Genomic DNA, 19,887 nt, shown 5'->3' with positions numbered 1-19,887 from the left:
ACCCTATTTGTACCGTGATCTTCGGCCTAACTGACTTTATCTACAGTCGTGCCCCTTTGCTTGCCAGAACTCCTGCCTCGTTCCCCTCGTTAAGTCCAGGTGGCATCTGAGTAGCTGAGGGCTCCTCCCGAAGCCAAAGGCGGTCACAATACTGGTGAAGCCGAGCCGAGACAAGGGAACTTGGCATCTGTTCTGGTTTAGGGTGCCGACCGTGACACTGTCCTTATGTAGAAATGCTTGCAAGACTTTAGCAACCCTTCTTGGTACAAGAGAAGCCTTGTTGGCATGACACATATCACTTGGTATGCTTGTAGCTGTCTGAATTTGATGTGAACACTGTGGAATCAGCCCAGATACTGTTGCTGCTGCAGCCTGAGGTGTATAGGTAATTGATACCAATGATTAAATAGTGTAATGTCAGTTTAATAGTTCAGTGGAACTGATTGAACATTGGTGAAAGTGAACTAAATCTGGCTCAGAGGTAACCTAGACCATCAGGATGTCATCAATGTAGTGGAAATAAGCCAGTTGAGTAGAAGTCCCTTTCAAATGTTACCATGAACTATTTGAATATTGTGATGTCAATATACCTCCCATTGAGGTTCCTGTTTTGTACAGTACAGATTTGTCAGTTATGTTGTTTGCTTCCAAAAATTTTGTGTAAGCTTTTTAGCCCATCCTTATGTGGACTGTTTGTTTATAAAGATTCAACATACATAATGGATAGGATTGTATAACAATACTAAAGTAACTGTAGCTATATTACTATAGCCTCTCAAAGGCATTAATACAATCTTCCAATACATCTCCCAGCCTTTTTTTCCCAAAAGAATCCTCTGTGTTTTTTACCAAACGTGTAAGTATTTCTTCTACCCAGCCTATTTGGTCTGTCAGTGTGCGTATACAAGAAATGACAGGTCTACCCGAATTCAATGAGACAGGTTCTCAGCACGCTGCATACAGACTCTATGGGGCTGATTTACTAACCCACGAATCCGACCCGAATTGGAAAAGTTCCGACTTGAAAACGAACATTTTGCGACTTTTTCGTATGTTTTGCGATTTTTTCGGATTCTGTACGAATTTTTCGTTACCAATACGATTTTTGCGTAAAAACGAGAGTTTTTCGTATCCATTACGAAAGTTGCGTAAAAAGTTGCGCATTTTTCGTAGCGTTAAAACTTACGCGAAAAATGCGCAACTTTTGGGACCCATGATGGTGGGGCCCGCCAGGTTTTTCCCCGCCAGTCCAGTCCAACACTGGATAAAGTAGATTTCAGCATGGAAACAGTAAACTATGAATTTTCACACCAACATCAATGATACCTATCAGTGCACTTACAACACAGAACAGACAAGAGCAGATCAGCCTTTTTTTTAACTATGCCAGTGGAGAACATGCAATGTGTGTCACTAGTCTTAGGGTATTTAACATGTCTTAAATTAGTAATGTATTTTCCCTTCCTTGACCTGTAAGATGGTGCACATGAACCATCCAGCAACCTATCGTGAATAGCATTCTCTTCGCATCCTAAATCAATTTCCATTTGTCTACTGTCATACTATATATGCAGTAAAATAAGGATCAAAGGTGATCAAAGAATTAAAATAACAGATAAAGTAGGATTATTAGTACAGTTTATAGAGGTATGGGATCTGTTATCCAGAAACTTGTTATCCAGAAAGCTCTGAACTACGGGAAGGTCATCTACCATAGACTCCATTTTAATCAAATAATTCAAAGTTTTAAAAATGATTTCCTTTTTCTCTGTTAATCCTAACTAAAATATAATTAATCCTTATTGGAGGCAAAACAAATTACAGAAAGATGACTTATCTGGAAAACCCTAGGTCCCAAACATTCCAGATAATAGATCCTATACGTGTACTGTATTTCATGCAGGTAATTCTACTGAGCCAGAGGCTAAAGCTTTAACCAATTCTTTGAGTTTATGATTAGGCAATCATAAACGTATACAATTTGGCTCTTTGTACCATTGCAGGTGTGAAGCCCTTTGTTTCCTGTGTGTCAGCATCATTGCTCCCATATGCATTTAAACATTGACAGATTGCTGACAGTATTGAGTAGTAGCAACATGACGCAAGGCTTGTTGCAGATGGCTGTGACATGTGAATAGCACAAATGTAATTGAAAACAGCAGAGGAACTTACTTTTCTTTCTGTCTTTATTTACTGTTGTGAAAAGCTTGGTTTAAAATGATATCTTTCTATTTACTTTGATGTTTGGCCTCTGTAATGATTTTTCTTTTATTATGAAAATGTTTTTCTTATGGTAAAGATTTTAAATCTACTGCATTTGAAAACGAGACTTTTTAGGCATTCATTTTTACCAACCAAGCAACCAAGAAATAAAATGTAAATAAAAAAACAGTTTTATCCTGTTTGATATAATTTGCAATTCATATACAGTAGGTACATTTAATCTTAGTCCCTAAACTGATAAGCATAAAGGGCTACAAAAAAAAAAAAAGTCAGGATCCTCAGCAGCAAATCTAGGGGCATAGACCCTATTAGGGTTGCTAAATCTTGGGTCTGGTGCAATGAATCCTATGCATAGGTTTTATTATTACTTTAAGGACAGGCAGTTGAAAGTCCGAACAGGCAGATTTCACTTGGACAGCCCTTCAAAAAAACGGGCTGTCTGGGTGAAAACAGGATAGGCAACCCTATTTTACAATGTGTGTTACTAAGAGAAAAATACCCCCTCCCACACACAGACACAAAATAGCAGTTTGAATTGTTCCATAAGTGCTCCAAAGACTGTTCTTCAGTGACAAATAGACAAAAACTCCCAAGCAAGCATTATTGCTTCACACTTTTCCAGATGCTTCTGCTGCTGCTGCTGCTTCTTTGCCTTCTTTGTCTGGTTTGTCAGCAATGCTATAGTAATACATGCGCATACGGTATTCCACATTATCAAAATTAGGGCGGTCCTCCATCCTGAAGGCACATAATATTAATGGTTAAAGGAAATAATATTGGCATTTGAAAGAGGCTATGCAGATATTCAATTAAGAAAATACTAAAAAAAGGAATAAAAATAATTCTTTGGAGTAACAGAAAAATAACTATAATTTTTTGTAGTTTTTTTTTGTAAAGCACTTCACAATTCATAATAAAAAAAACAGGCAGGGAGTCCACCAAAATGTTTTGTAGGAGTTGTTATGTAAATACTGTTTACATAGATGCAATTTTGCTTTGTGCATTTACACTTGCGTTCATAAATGAGATCCTTAGATTCTTACTTGAATATCCAGCAATCCAACATAACTTGATACATCTCAGGTGGGCAGCCTGCAGGGCAGGCCAGACGCTCATTTCTCTCAATGAAACTCATTACTTCTGTTCCCTTGAGTTTCTACAGAAGGCAACAATACAGGGATATTTTAAAATCAGTTAAATGCTTTACCAGAAAATGACAATATCCATCTGCAGCTAAGATACCTAGACCATACCTTATAGGGCTTTTGCCCATAGGTAAAAGCTTCCCACATGGTTATACCATAGCTCCACACATCACTACGACTTGAAAACTTGCGGTAGTTGATGCACTCTGGTGCGTACCACTTCAGCGGCCACTTTCCAAAGGACTTAGCCTGCAGGATGCAAAGAAATTAAGTTAATTCATGGAGCTTTATTGATTGCTTTCCTTTCCACCTCTCATCTTCAGCGGAGACAAGCAAAAATAATTTTTCTGTTCCCTATTGTAGAAACATTCTATATTGTAACTTATGAACACTCTAAGCTACATACATACATCTACTGGACCCAGTCACATACATTAATCCATGCCCCACACATCTTCAGCAAGTCTGAGCTGCATGAATACATTGGGAAAGACTGAAAATGCATGTGTGTCTCCCAAAAATATCACACAAAAATATGCTCACATTTGTATGGGTATTGGCATACACAAGTATAAATGGTTACACTAACCTCAACACAGTGATAAACTGCCTCTTATCCAGAAGATAGTGGGCATATTGTGCATTGGTATACCACAAATGTGTCAATTACCCAGTCACAGGCTAAATACACAGCAACTTTTCCAAAACTTTAAACGCAGTCAGTGTCCAGCAGTCTGATTCTGCTTATTTCAAATTACCAGTCTACAATTCTGTTTCATTTATATATCATTTCTGCTTTTTAGGAAAGCAGATAGGCACAACCAAAATATTTACAAGTATCATATGGGGAGCTGTATACATGTATGTTACCCTTAAAATGCTTGGTTTCATGTACAATGTATATTAGTGGTCAATCCTATTCATTTTTGGCAGCGGAGTTATTTTCCTGGTGACTAAATAACAAGTAAAAGCCCTATATGTTAAGAATTAGGGGTAGTGGTTATTTCCTAGTCAGGAAGCAAAGAGTAAATAATACCTGTTGCGGTCTCTGTTATATTGTACTGTTATAAAAGCATTTTATCTCTCTTACTGCAAAAGTATTACCCTTCTCTGCCTATATATTAAGAGGTTTCCCTTTATTCATTTGGACTGTACTGTACTGTGCTAGCTATTTTTCTAATACTGTACTGCCATCTAGTGAACATTTGATCAATATGGTTTTAAAAAAAGGTTTACATTGTAGCAAATCTATCTATTTACTAATACATTTTACCAATAAAGTTTCAAACAAACAGCATGCCATCTCCTATAGTTGCACTTATTGTTTGATTAATTTTCTGTTTATAAGTCCAACAGTACCTTGTATCTACTTAAGGATAGTCTCCCAAATCTCACATAGGATAATTTCACCATTATAAATATACCGATCCACTAACTTTAGTGTTTAGTGACAGTCACGGCATCAGTCTGTTAGTGTAAACAGTTGCGATTTCAGTGCATTAGCATGAAAGTATGTATTTTTTTCACACCATTATCTATCCTCTGTGTACAGTGACAAGTGGATGCTGCGCCTGTAAGTGCATACTAAAGTCTAGGTGGAAGGTAGCAGATTGGCGAAATGCATTGTGTGACACTAGCCTAAGATAGCATAATTGACAAAGTAATCATATTGTTATAATTGTTTATTTTAAATGTTTTTAGTAGCCTTAAGGCATGCTGCTCCCAATTATTTATAGACCACCTATTCAGACAACTGCAGGTCCCAAGCTTTCGCTGTAACAGATCTTACACCTGTATACAGCAGTGTATCAAAGTGGTGCCCCCTTCACAAAGTATCTTCAGCGCGCACCACAAACTATGGACTCCCCCCCTTCCATGCCCTCTAAAGTGTGAGCACCTGCCCATGCACAGTAAAGTTCCTTTAAAGGGAAGCTGACCCCGTGGTCAGTGCCCTCCTGTCCTCCAGGCCCCCCATGACTGCAGGGTCTGCTTCCTCTATAGTTACACCCCTGCATGTATAAATAAGCTGAGTGGCGTAAAGTCTCAGTATAAACATTTTACCAATAAAACCAGATTTGCAATATTTATACATTTAATGAGAAAATTATATTTATTATATTCATAGTGTTTCAGCGCAGAAACTATGTAAGCTTGATACCTGCTTGAATACTTATACAAGTATAATATAATGTATGTATATATAAATATTTATATCTCTGCAAACTTAGCAAGGTAAATAAACAAACGTTTCTGTATTTTATTTTTTAAATATTTCTCCAGCTTAAACTGTTCACCGCAAGTGAAGTATCAAAGATGGCTAACTGGACATACAGATGCTGACAAGTTCCTTTACCATGTTGTTGTGTGTCTCTTACAGTTAAAACAGGAGGGAACAAAAAATATTGCCACCGGGTGGCGCATGGTCTATGCCATGCGTTTTCTATTATTTTTTTGCTGGGAAGTCTTTGCACTCTAGCACCATCTAGAGGCAGGATTCAACATTCAAAAAATGGTGTCTGGACATAGTAAGACAAAATGTGAAAAACTGCTGGCTGCATCTGTACTTGTCTTATTCAACAAAAAAATAAGACACTGGATTGTCCAAATGCAGAACATCATCTAAACCTCAGAATAATGCCGAACCTGTAAGTTATTTGATGTAGGGCTGTTTCTGCCTTATGAACTGAAGTCCCCCACCCATAAACACTGCTTTTATTTCATATGACATGTACAGTGCAGCATGCAGGCATGAGTTTGAAGAGAGGGGTGCGTTGGTAGGACCCAGAAGTTAGGCTTTTAATTTTTTAATTAACATGTAGGTCTCTATATTAAGTACCCTTCTACATCAATCACTTAAAGGAGAAGGAAAGGTAAAAACTAAGTAAGCTTTATCAGAAAGGTCTATGTAAATACAGCCATAAGCACTTACAGTAATGCTGCACTGAGTTCTCTATCAAAAGAAAAGTAGGATTTCTTGTCTACTTTTTCCTGTGCAGCTCTCTCCTTTCTCCCCTCTCCTGCACCCCCTCCCATAAGAATGCTAAGAACTCCCTCCCCCCCTTATGAATGAGTGATCTGAGTCAATCAGCAGGAAGCTTCCTCATAGTCTTACAAACTGCGTATGTACATGGGTCTTGGTCTTGCTGCAGGAGCAAGGCATTATGGGAATTTTCTTTAAAGAGCTCAGTGTTTTTTTTTTTCCAATGAAGCTTCTGATCATCTGAACAGGCGAAATATGGGGAGACTTAAGGGCACTATTGAGAGAACTGAAGGTATGCCTGCAGCTTGATATTAACACTTTATTAGACTTTCCTTCTCATTTAACTTCCTTCACCCCCCTCAGTACTTTGCATGCAGGTATTCTGGATAACAGCGTATTCTGGATATTCTATATTATTCTAGAGAATAAAATACCTGTATTGTGTTCTCCTGTATTAGTAACTTTCTTTACACCCTGGAAATATCTGCTTTGCTATTTGGTAAAATGTTCTTATTGTACATGCAACTATTGCAGAAATGTATTAAGGGGTATAAAGCTATAGTAGCACACTGATCAATCTTCATTGAGTAAGCACTGAATTATTACCTTGTAATAGCTATCATCAGCTGCAAGAGCTTTTGAAAGTCCAAAGTCACTGATTTTGGCATAATGTTGGTTGACCATGAGAACATTACGAGCTGCAAGATCACGATGCACAAAATTCTTTCCTTCAAGGTATTTCATTCCAATGGATACCTGGTGCATGAGCTCTACTATATTACTCATAGGTATTACATCCCTGGGCAGGTGAGAAAGAAGAATTCAATAAATAGCATGAGATTTGATATTCTGTACTTGACTTTACTGTAAACTCAAAGGCAGATTTACTTTATCATAGATAGAATGGCGAGTTGCAAGATTAATGAAAGACTCTGAAGTCACTTACTTGTTGATTGAAACCACCAAATTAGCCAATGAATATTTTTGAGTGAATTGATAGGGCAATTCAATTCACTTGATAAAATGATATTTAACATGCCTTCAAAGAATTCAACACTTCAGACACCCAAACAAATGACTGGCCTTAAGTCGATCCCATGATAGGTAATAGCCAATCCCATGATACATAATGGGCAAGGTTATTTTTTCTTCAGTGCATTTTATTTAAATCTTTACTGATTAAATTCATTTTCCTGTTTCCAGAAAGATTGAAAAACTTGACCAATTCATAATGAATTCAATTTGTTATGGATTGATTGTTGCAGTATTAAATACTTATAATCACTATGGATTTATCAAGATGAATCTTTCCACAACCATCATTAGTAAATAAGTCCTCGAACCATTATTATTTGTTTTAAAAATAAAGAGAGCGTGGCAAAGTATGGTTATAAATCAAATATTACAAAAAGTTTTTCCTTAAAACTGGCTTATTGAAATATGTAAAATGTCAGTCGAAATATAGAAATATATATGCATAATTCTCCCAAAATTACTTGGGAGTCCAATGGTTTTACTTACTTCTTAGCTCCCAGGAACTTGTTAAGGGGCCCCCCTGATGCCATTTCCATGACTAGCATAAGGTTCTCTGCCTCACACACTCCTATCATCCTCACAATATAAGGATTGTCCAGTTGATGCATGATTTCAGCTTCTTTCATCATTTCATCTCTAACGTTTTTTTCATCCTGTACTTTCAGCACCTTTATCGCTACATCAATCTGACGTCTGAAAAATCAGGGAGCAATAGAGGACATGGGAGATAGTAACACAATATATAAGAGGGCACAATTTTCAATAACAGATCATGGATGGACAAAAGCTCAGCTAACGTTTACAACTGAATACTAAATGAAATACTAATAAAGAAAACCAGTGGGAATAATTAAGCTCTGTGTAGCACAGCAAAGAAGCAATGACCAAGCTATGAGGCACATTTAGGAACCTACGTCACAAATGAGTCCCTTCTGCTCTGTAAGGCCCAGACAAATCTATCTGCTGGCAATTCAGTTACTTGTGTCTGAATTTACTTAATCTTCATTTACATGTCTACATTATTGCCATCATATTATATCCCTAAAGGACATTACACAATGAATATGGTGCATACTTACTTGATTGCTATATATATATATTATATTTTACAATTGTTATTTAAATACATTTTATTTTAATACAGGTATGGGATCAGTTATTCAAAAAGCTTCAAATTACAGGGAGGACATCTCTCATAAACTCCATTTTAAAGGAAAACTATACCCCCAGAATGAATACTTCACTGACAGATAGTTTATATTATGTTAATTGACATATTAAAGAATCTCCAAACTGGAATATATATATATCAGTAAATATTGCCCTTTTACATCCTTTCCCTTGAGCCACTATTTAGTGATGGGCTGTGTGCTCCCTCAGAGATCACATGACCAGAAATAATGCAGCTCTAACTGTAACAGGAAGGAGTGCGGAAGCAAAAAGCAGAACTCTGTCCATTCACTGGCTGATGTAGCCTGGCATGTATGTGTGCCTTGGCTTGTTTGTGTGCACTGTGAATCCCAGGAGGTGGCCCTTGATTCTTAAAATGGCAATTTTCTATTTAGGAGTACCCAATAGCACATACTACTAAAAAGTATATTTTTATGAAAATAGTTTATTTAGATGAAGCAGGGTTTTACATATGAGCTTGTTTATGCAATATATTTTTAGAGAGGGGGGTATAGTTTTCCTTTAAGCAAATAATTTAAAATTTTAAAAATGATTTCCTTTTTCTCTGTAATAATAAAACAGTACCTTGTATTTAAGGTTTATCAGAATCATTTTCTATTTCAACACAGAAATATCTGACTTACTTCTTTAGCTTATAGACACCCTTCTTAACACATCCAAAGTTCCCAGAGCCTAATTCCACTTCATCTATCAAAAGGAGTTCTCTTTTAACAAATAGCTTTCGTTCCTTTAACTCCTCTGGGTCACTGTAAGGACTCTCGTACACACTGGTGTCCATTGGCAATATTCGGGACTTTCCTTGATAACAAAATATAGAAAAGTAAGAGAAGAAATTCCAGCAACTAAAAACCCAACCTTATGGTAGCATGCAGAACAACATTTTTCTATTAGTTTGCAAGGACACAAAATCATTTTTAGAATTTACAAAAGGAATTTCAGTTTCACATTTACACATACATAAATTTGCATCCACCATCTACAATGTGAGGAAATCATTTTTTTGTTTTGTTTCTAATTCCATCCCTTGTGTCATGCTTCTGTCTTCACAGTTGTCTTTGCTAATATTATTTTCTTTCCCTCCTCTTAAGATCTATCTATCCCTCAATATATCCACTCGAGTCCCAGTTCTGAGAGGTGACACCTAGGGGCCGATTCATTAAAACACAAGTTCGAATCCCAAATGGGAAAAATTCAGATTGGATATGATAATTTCTGAAGATGGCAAATATCATGAAAATGCTTACGAAAAAATCGTATTAGTCACGATAATATCGTATTGGCGATCCGAAAGTCAAAAAATTTTCGTACCGAACTATTGTAAACAGCGGCAGAACCTTTCCGAATTTTTCGTGCAAGTGTACAAAAAAGACGCGCAAGTATATTAAAAAGTCGCGCAAGCGCGAAGAAATCTGCGAAAATAAATCTGTCTTAATAAATCTGCTTTCTTTAGTTCAGCCTCCAGCTGCTTTGCTAACTACACTCAGCCTGGTTCGAATACGGTAGCTAATCTCACAGTCCTACATTCTTCACCTGGTTCAGGTTCTTCAGCACCAAACAACAACTACAGCAAGCGGGATCCACATGGTTACTCCCTTGTTAAAGAATAGGGGTATCAGACACCCTTGCCAATAAATATCAGGGACTACTTTAACCTAGAAAAAGAAACAGCTCTCTCCTCCCAACTGTAAACAGATCCAATGCTGGGATTAAGATGACTTCTCTATATAAAAGAAAAACCAAATCTTTACCTGGTAATAGTTAATAAAACTTAGGAGAAACTCTCCATGTCCTTAAAAGGCAATATGAACGGCCTTTTGCATATGTTTATAGCTTAAGTTATATACAAGTATGTACCAATCAGTGTATTCCACAAATATTATCTGTCCAATGATTTTAAAAATGTAAAGGTTGCCATGCACAAGACGATTTTTTACTTTGAAACGACCGAATCCAGAGCAACATTTATCGCTGAACTATTATCCTCTGCGCATGTCATGACTGCCAGCGAAGTCAACGAACGTATACTGAAGTACAGGAACGTTCTTTGTGGAACCTTAATTTGCTTATTGCAGGGTTCGCGCGTATGTGACAGACAGGGGTAAATACTGCTTCCACCACTATATCGATCGTACCTAGATGTATGATCTTTCTGTATTTAACGTCAACAATACGATGACATCTTTTCAAATAATTGTTGTCCGTGGATGGCATATAGTATGGCAAACTGATCATCAAACGATTGTGTACCAATTAGATCAGTGATCCCCAACCAGTGGCTCGGGAGCTACATGTTGCTCCCCAACCCCTTGGATGTTGCTCCCATTGGCCTCAAAGCAGGTGCTCATTTTTTAATTTCTGGTTAGGAGGCAAGTTTTGGTTGCATAAAAACCAAGTATAAAGCCAAACAGAGCCTTCTGTAGGCTGCCAGTCCAGCCATATATAGCTCTTATTGGCACCCCCAGGAACCATTTTCATGCTTGTGTTGGTCCCCAAAACTTTTCCCATTTAAATGTGGCTCATGGGTATAAAAGGTTGGGGATCCCTGAATTAGATCCTTCATCACAGAACCAGTGAAATTGGCTCACGTATGGCCACCTTAAATTTGGAACTTTGTTGAAATGGTATTAATATATGTCTCAAAATTGTAGTTGGGATGAGAAAGTGTTTTTTGGTCCAAACGTGTATAATAAATCTTCTCTGAAAGAATTTCTTTCTCTTTGTGTATGAGGGTGATGTTTCTTTAACTTTCACAACCTACTTACACAAACTGATCTTTAAAAGGGAAAATCCACCCCAATTTTTGCATAATGAAGGAAGTTTTAATTCTAAGCAACAATCCACATGAATTTTCTTACCAATGAAAGGTTCGGGGGTGTAACCATCAGAGTTGGATGCCGCCTGCCTCTGGATTTAAAAGTAAAACAAAACTTTTTAGTGGTTGCTTGATGGACATTGGTTTTTACTTAACAATGTAACTATGTAGCTTCCTATTACAACAAAATAGTAATGGCCTGACTTGCAGCACACATGAGCAACAGTTACCTAACTACTAACACCTAATGATCTTGAGGTCAGAGCTTTTGGGTTATTATTCACCTTAGATTCCTATTATCTATATAGGATATATATATATATATCTAATAGGAACCCCTAGCATTTCGCTTTTGCCAGATTAAAAAACATAGTGACCAAGTGCAATTGTTGTTAGATATTACATATGACCTATGCAAATATTATTCAAAGCGAACTGTTATTTTGAAAGAAGTATGTTTTATAGAAACGATAAATATGTATAAACTTAATTTAATTTGAAAAGATGTGTTGACATGTAGAACTCGTTGTTCCAGTACATATGGATGTTTATGTGACTGGGTGTTTCAAATTGGAAATTATATTATATAGTAAGAGTTTTATTTCAGTTGAACTGACTGGATGCAGGCAGCAAAAAAAATCACAGTTCATTGTGTGTTGTACTTACAATTTTAGGAAGGGAAGGTGGTGCGGCAGCTGGTGCTACTGTAAATATAAATAGATAATGAAGGCCAATGTTATAACTGAGTTGGCATACAATTCAAACAAGGCATATGGAGACATAATTTCATAAGCAAAAATTAATTATCATCAGTTAGATTGTCTTGACTATAAACTATGTAAGGTTTGAAGGGGTGGTTCACCTTTAATTTAACTTTTAGTATGTTGTAGAATGGGCAATTCTAAGCAATTTTTCAGCTGGTCTTCATTACTTATTTTGTACAGTTTTTGCCTTCTTCTTCAGACTCCTTCCAGCTTTCAAATGGGGGTCACTGACCCCAGCAGCCAAAAGCGATTGTTCTGTGAGGCTACAATTTTATTGTTATTGTTACTTTTTATTACTTCGCCTTCGATTCAGACCCTCTCCTATTCATATTTCAGTCTCTCATTGCAACTCTACCGTGGCAAGTCCCTGGCTGCTAAGATCATTTTAACTTTGGAAACCAGATAACAGCTAAAATTCCAAACTGGAGAGTTGCTGAAGAAATAGTAAAATAATGAAAAAATAAATAAATAAAAACCAATTGCAAATTGTCTCAGAATATCTCTCTCTACATCGGTTAAAAGTTAAGTCAAAGGTGAACAACCCCTTTAAAGGAGAAGGAAAGATACAATTACTGGGGGGCGCCAAAATATTAGGTGCCCCCAGTGATTGTAATCAATTACCTTATACATTGTACTTGATGGTAACTAAACTATCCCACCAGGTTATTTAATGATTTAGTAGATGTAAGGTATGGCAATACAAAATATGGTAAAAGCCTTCAGGGATCAAACAATCCCCATCATAGATCATATCTGTACCTATATAATTCCCCTTATTTTCTCACCCCCACCATATCTTGTTACAACAACCTGTGTTCTATTTAGCTACAAATCATGATTTAATTGAACTCACTTGAAAATGTGCAGGAATTAGGACAGGATTCCTTTAAGACAGCCATAATTCCATCAGACTTGAGTTTTAGGTACTCCACAAGCTTTAAAAAAAAGGAACAAAACGTTTAATCTCTTCCTTAGAAATGTAGGTGTCATCTACGATCTTATGGAATAAGAGCCCCCTACAGCTGACAGTTTTCTTCATATGCAAAGCAGACCTGACAGTAATGAAAACTGAGGTGATAATAACAATAAATAATTGCCAAATTTTCAAAATTGTAAATAATTATAATAAATTATAACTAATAATGAGTTAGTGAAAGTTAAGGAAGGGAGACACTGGCATCTACACAGGATCAAATAAATATTAATAGAAATCTGGAAATCTTAATTTACATTTGTGAGGAAAATATTTTTCCTCTATGTTGAGATCCAGTAATAATGAACAATAAATGAAAAAAAAATCAAACAATATTTGTAACAATCTTTCCAAATTTTGTTGTTAACATCAGTAAGATGGCATAAATATATATTCTTTAAAACAAAATCTGTTCTACTAGTGTCTTTGTGAAAATGTGATAGTAAAGTATACCAAGAGAGCAGAAGATGGTGGAAAAAGATTCTTTTAAAGAGCTGCCATAAAAGTTAATGAAAGCCTCGCTGCCACCCCGGTTCCCTCCAACAACCTCCCTTCCTGCACCAGCAGATAAGCTAGCCACACTGATTTGATCTGCCCCTTCAGACCCAGTGGGCAGCTTATCTGTCCATGTATAGGTCCTTCCCAATTGCTGCCACTAGTGATGGGCGAAAAGTTTCGCCAGGCATGGATTCGCGGCGAATTTCCGCGTTTCGCCATTGGCGGATTGTTTCGCGAAATGGATGAAAAATTTCGCCGCGGAAAAATTCGGCGCACGTCCAAAAATTGTCGGCGTCAAAAAAGAATAGTCGCGGGCGACAAAATAATAGCCGCGGGCGACGAAACAATAGCGCGCGACAAAATAATAGCCGCGGGCGACAAAATAATAGCCGTGCGCGACGAAACAAGAGCCGCGGGCGACGAAACAAGAGCCGCGGGCGGCGAAACAAGAGCCGCGCGACGAAATAATAGCCGCGCGACAAAACAATAGCCGCGGAAGACGAAACAATAGCCGCGCAACAAAATAATAGCCGCGGGCGACAATTTTTTTGTCGCACGACATTTTCGCCGTTTCGCGAATTTTTCGCCGTTTCGCGGATCTTTTCAAAGATTCGCGAATTTTTCGGCGAAGCGAAACGGAACAGATTCGCTCATCACTAGCTGCCACCTTACATTATATCTGGTTGAAAACTGGCAAGATATCTAGTGAGCAAGCTTGAAAAATATTGATAAAAATCCCCTTTAAAGGGAAACTATACCCCCAAACAACGTAGGTCTCTATAAAAATTTATTGCATAAGCAAGCTCATATGTAAAACTCTGCTTCATCTAAATAAACCATTTTCATAAAAATATACTTTTAGTAGAATATGCTATTGGGTAATCCTAAATAGAAAATTGACATTTTAAGAATTAAGGACCAGGATCCTGGGATAATTGGATTCACAGTGCACACAAACAAGCCAAGGCACACATACATGTTTAGCCACATCAGCCAATTAATGGACAGAGTTCTGCCTTTTGCTCCCACACAGGGAGGGAGCACACAGCCCATCACTAAATGGTGGATCAAGGGAAAGGGTGTAAATATTTACTGATATATATATTCCAGTTTGGCAAGATTTTTGAATAGGTCACTTAACATAATATAAACTATCTGTTGGTTAAAGGAGAAGGAAAGGCTAAGTCACTTGGGGGTGCCAAAATGTTAGGCACCCCCAAGTGACTTAGAACGCCTACCTTGTACCCCGGGCTGGTGCCCCTGTACGGAGGGAACAGCACCAGCCCGGGGCACCTGTAGACACCGCTTCCTCCTTCCTTTGCGCGCTGCCGGCGAAATCCGCCGGCCGGCGCATGCGCAGTAGAGTGAAAAGCCGACTTTAATGTTTAAGTTCGGCTTTTCACTCTACTGCGCATGCGCGCGCAAGCGAGGAGGAAGGAGGAAGCGCCGGCAGCTACCCCGGGCTGGTGCTGTTCCCTCCGTACAGGGGCACCAGCCCGGGGTACAAGGTAGGCGTTCTAAGTCACTTGGGGGTGCCTAACATTTTGGCACCCCCAAGTGACTTAGCCTTTCCTTCTCCTTTAAGTATTCATTCTGGGGGTATAGTTTTCCTTTAAACTAACTAGTGGTGTGGGGAGGAAGGTCACTGGAAGAGCATGGGATCGGAGGGAGTCCATTGTTCACCTTGAAATCCAGGAAAAAACAGAGCATATAAAAACAGTATCTGTTGATGGCGCCACATTATTGAATTTACTGGACTTACTTGCCATAGGGTGTCAAACTTAGTGCCCTCAGGAATTGAATATTTTCCAGATTTGTCTTGATCTATCTTATAATGATAAACAGTTTTGCCATACATTACAGAAAGAGCATAGGTCCCGTTTTCCTTCCTCTCCCTCATACTGAAAAAGAGAGAAGTTTTAGTAAGTAGAAAGTTACAACATGGACTAAACATAGTTTTGCACTAAATTCTATGATCTTAGGCTAATGCCAGACGAGGAGTAGGGCGGATATTTTCGGCAAGCGGAAAAGCGTATACCGTATATCAGCTACATGTGCCTGCACCTGAGCGTATCTCATTCATTCGGGTGCAGGTACATGTAGGAGGCACAGGGCGGAATTTTCAGCAAGCGCTTTTCCGCTTGCCGAAAATATCCGCCCTACGCCTCATCTGGCATTAGCCTAAATGGGGAAGTACATGAAAAATCCAACATAGTGATATTTACACAACATGTATGTGAGGTACACAGTTAATTGCTATTTTAATACACATTTACCATTCACCTTTCTAAAATAAACTTTCAAAATAAGCATAGTTTGGGTTTTAAAAGAACAACATGCTGAATTACACTAATATCCAAATTTCACTGCATATTTATACTTATATACAGGTATGGGATCCATTATCCAGAGACCCATTATCCAGAAAGCTCCGAATTACGGAAAGCCTGTCTCCCATAGACTCCATTATAATCAAATAATTCAAAATGTTTAAATTGATTTCCTTTTTCTCTGTAATAATAAAACAGTACCTTGTATTTGATCCCAATAAAGATATAATTAATCCTTATTGGATGTAAAACAATCCTATTGGGTTTATTAAAGTTTTACTGATTTTTTAGTAGATCCAAAATACGGAAAGACCCCTTATCCAGAATACCCTAGGTCCCGAGCATTCTGGATAATGGGTTCTATACATGTATTTATCATAATGCCCTCTGTGTGAACTTTTCTACATTGTAAAACTTTAAAGTAATGCATATCCCCGTGGTGCTATATAATTATACATATACTGTAGGTTTTACAAGCAGTTCACCATCAGAAAATGGTCTGACATAAAAATTCACATACAGTGAAGACTTTACTGCTCTTTCCCTCCATTGCATTTGCCTGTGTTATTATTTAATGTAATGGCATAGTTTTGCACAATGTTATCCATTTACATGAATTGTAAACTTACAGAAATTTGCCATCAGGTTGTGCTCCTGAGTACAGTTTGCGTTCTGCTTCATCCCTGGAAATAGTTCCATGATACCAGGCCATCCTCTCATGGGCAGTAGTGGCTATGAGCTTTTCAACTTGTGGGGCCTGGCTAATTATTGCCTGTTCCAGGGCATCCCCCTGTGGGTTAAAAAACAAAAAAGCTATGATTAGGTATGCATTAAGTTAGATTCAATCAGTTGGCTGAACTAAATATATGTTAATTTATTATAGTGCATAAGCTAACACCACCAGTAATGTCACCAATAGCAACCAATCAGCAATTAGGTTTGATCCTTTTACGTACAAGTTAGAAAACAAAAGCAAAGATCTGATTGGTTTGCCAGGGGCAAAATCACCAGTGATGTTGGCTTACACATAATAATAATAATAATAAATATGCCCTAAGTGTTTGCCTCTGCTTTTTCACAGCTTTCTGCTGCACAGTTAAAGGGGTCCTCCATCCAAAAACTGATTTTAACATAATAAAATGTACTTCTAAAGAACTTTCTAATAATACATTAATGTAAAAAAAATTCTAATCTCTGTCTGATCCTTAAAACTATGTAACAGAAGTCACATTTTAATTTTTTTAACCAGAAATTTGGTTATTTGTAGTGCAGAAAACAAAAAGCATTGTTTCCTAGGCCACTGGGTATTTTTCGAGATAGACACCTGAGAGCAAAGTGACAGTGGCAAGCCAATGCAAAAACAAAGGGTCTTTTTTCAGAAGTGGAACACGCAAGTTATAAAAATTAATTACTAAATACCAAACCAGCTCTTAAAACAGTTGAAAGCAACTGTATATATAGGTACCTCACAGATGGGCAATTCATATCATAAGTAGAGTCAGTGCATATGATGCATAGCTTGCAATTGCCTTCTCTATTCTTCTGTATTTATTTTCACTTCTTTTATAGAGCAATCAATCTAATTTTTTACCTTGTGCTTCTCAACCTTACTAAGTTTAAAAGGCAACTGCCACTAATAAAAACATGCTCCCAACCCCTACTAGATATGTTTCACTAGTTGTGATTTTGAAGAATTAATCTGCAAAATACCAACAAAAGTCAGCATTTTGAAGCTTTTTTGGCACAGCCTTTAAAGGAACAGTAACACCAAAAAATTAAAGTGTATAAAAGTAACTAAAATATAATGTGCTGCTGCCCTGCACTGGTAAAAGTTGTGTGTTTATTTCAGAAAGTCTACTATAAATAATATAAATAAGTTGCTATGTAGCCATGGAGGCAGCCATTCAAAGGAGAAAAGGCACAGGCACATAGCAGATAACAGATAAAACACTATTGTATTCTACAGAGCTTATCTGTTATCTGCTATGTAACCTGTGCCTTTTCTCCTTTTTTCCAGCTTGAATGGCTGCCCCCGTGGCTACACAGCAGCTTATTATATAAATTATAGTAGTGTTACTGTAGCAAACACACTAGTTTTACCAGTGCAGGGCAACAGTGCATTATATTTTTATTACTTTAAAGCTATTTCATTTTTTGGAGTTACTGTTCCTTTAAGATGTTGAGCGTATTGTTGTATGGCAACAATATAACAATACCTCTGTATAATGCATTGTAGTGTCAGAAGGGTAAATATAAAATACAGATGAGTGTTTAACCAATGAGACATGAATACCAAAGAGGGTTATACTGTAGGGGGCACATTTACTAATCCACGAATCCGAATCCCGAATGGGAAAAAATCGGATTGGAAATGAACATTCTGCGACTTTTTCGCGATTTTTCATCGCCGTCGCGACTTTTTCGTCACCGTTATGACTTTTTCGTGAATTGTCGCAACGTTTTCGTATTGAGTGCTCGTAAACGGCGGGCAAACCTTTGCGACTTTGCATGATTTTGGAAGCCTCCCATAGGACTCAATGGCACTCTGCAGCTCCAACCTGGCCCAAGGAAAGTCTCCCATAGGACTCTATGGCACTCTGCAGCTCCAACCTGGCCCAAGGAAAGTCTCCCATAGGGCTCAATGTTACTCTGCAGCTCCAACCCGGCCCAAGGAAAGTCTCCCATAGGGCTCAATGGCACTCTGCAGCTCCAACCTGGCCCAAGGAAAGTCACAATACTGAAGCTTGAATGAATCCGAAACTTTCGTACTCGGCGCGACAGTACGATTATTTCGCGACGGCGCCGAAAAAGTCGCGACAATACACAAAAAAAATCGTGACGGCAACGAGAAAGTCGTGACAATTCGCAGAACAGTCGAGACAGCGACGAAAAAAACGAAAAAAACGAAAAAAACGCATTCGGATGCTTTTTGGCCGTTCGTGGATTAGTAAATGTGCCCCTAGGACTACATTTCTGTTTCTTGGCTCTACAGTTAACCAATGACTCTTGAGCCCAAAACTATTTATTTGTGTACCAAATGTAGAAACAATTTGGTTAATCTTCTGTAAAATTGCAAAGCTTTATTCCAGAATTAAATAAGAGTCCAGTGCAGCAAGTACACTGCTCAGAGAAAAGTGAAATGTGCATATATCCTGTTCTCATCAAGGCTTGTAAATGGGTACTCTCCCCTCAACAGTAATACTACCAACAAATTAGTTACTTAGAGAGGGAGAATACATTTTGGGATCAAATTAAAGTAATAGGAAAATGTCTGTGGTCTACAGATTTTTACCTGATACTCTGGTAAAGTCCCCGCCAGAAAACTGAGACAAGATGAAATGTCAAACTCACAAAAAAAAAAAAATGTTTATCGTGTGGAAATATTTGTACAACAGCTCCACTATGCTGACATACATTTTTGCAAAAAAATCCAAATTTCACAAGTAGGGCAGCGGGTATTAGGTTTGAGTTAAGCTGGCCAATATGCAGATTTAGGTCAGTAGCAAAGGGAGGCGAATCAACGGTCTGCTTTTCCCCCAGTGCATGGGTAGCTAAATCAGGTAAAGACAGATTTAAGCTTGTGTGATAACAGTTTATTCTTTATGATCATTTTTAAAAATTGTGCAAGGAATTGTCACAACTTTTAGCAAAATATAAGAGGAAAAATAAAGCCTTAATTTATAATGACATAAAAAATCAAACTATTATTTGTTTGCAATTTGACTATTCTTAAAAAAATGTTTTTTATTTTAGACAGCAGGCTAGTAGTCTATAGGGGTTATTTACAGATTTGCGACAAATGGGTGCAAATAACAAAGAACAAGAGCTAATTGCCATGGAGCTGGTATCTGTGCCCCAGTATGATGCAGTAGGTTTTGCACATCCTGGATAAATACATAATTCATTCATTACAGAATAATAAGAGTCTAGTTAGGG

At 37.7% G+C, this 19,887-nt stretch overlaps 1 protein-coding gene across 1 annotated transcript in view; it reads right to left on the bottom strand.

Annotated features, from left to right (window-relative positions):
- Positions 1-2,168: 2,168 nt before the first annotated feature.
- zap70 (zeta chain of T cell receptor associated protein kinase 70) overlaps positions 2,169-19,887 on the bottom strand; it is a 31,891-nt gene continuing 14,172 nt past the window's right edge. Inside the window, 11 exon segments of the mRNA NM_001006824.1 lie at positions 2,169-2,961; positions 3,267-3,379; positions 3,477-3,617; positions 6,955-7,147; positions 7,870-8,076; positions 9,198-9,372; positions 11,430-11,478; positions 12,053-12,090; positions 13,004-13,085; positions 15,384-15,522; positions 16,581-16,741. Coding sequence (NP_001006825.1) covers positions 2,832-2,961; positions 3,267-3,379; positions 3,477-3,617; positions 6,955-7,147; positions 7,870-8,076; positions 9,198-9,372; positions 11,430-11,478; positions 12,053-12,090; positions 13,004-13,085; positions 15,384-15,522; positions 16,581-16,741 — 1,428 coding nt within the window. The 3' untranslated portion in view covers positions 2,169-2,831.

This window comes from Xenopus tropicalis, chromosome 1, assembly GCF_000004195.4.
Source record: "Xenopus tropicalis strain Nigerian chromosome 1, UCB_Xtro_10.0, whole genome shotgun sequence".
NCBI lineage: Eukaryota > Metazoa > Chordata > Amphibia > Anura > Pipidae > Xenopus > Xenopus tropicalis.
Note: the sequence above shows the minus strand (reverse complement) of the source record. Positions and strands in the feature narration are given on the sequence as shown.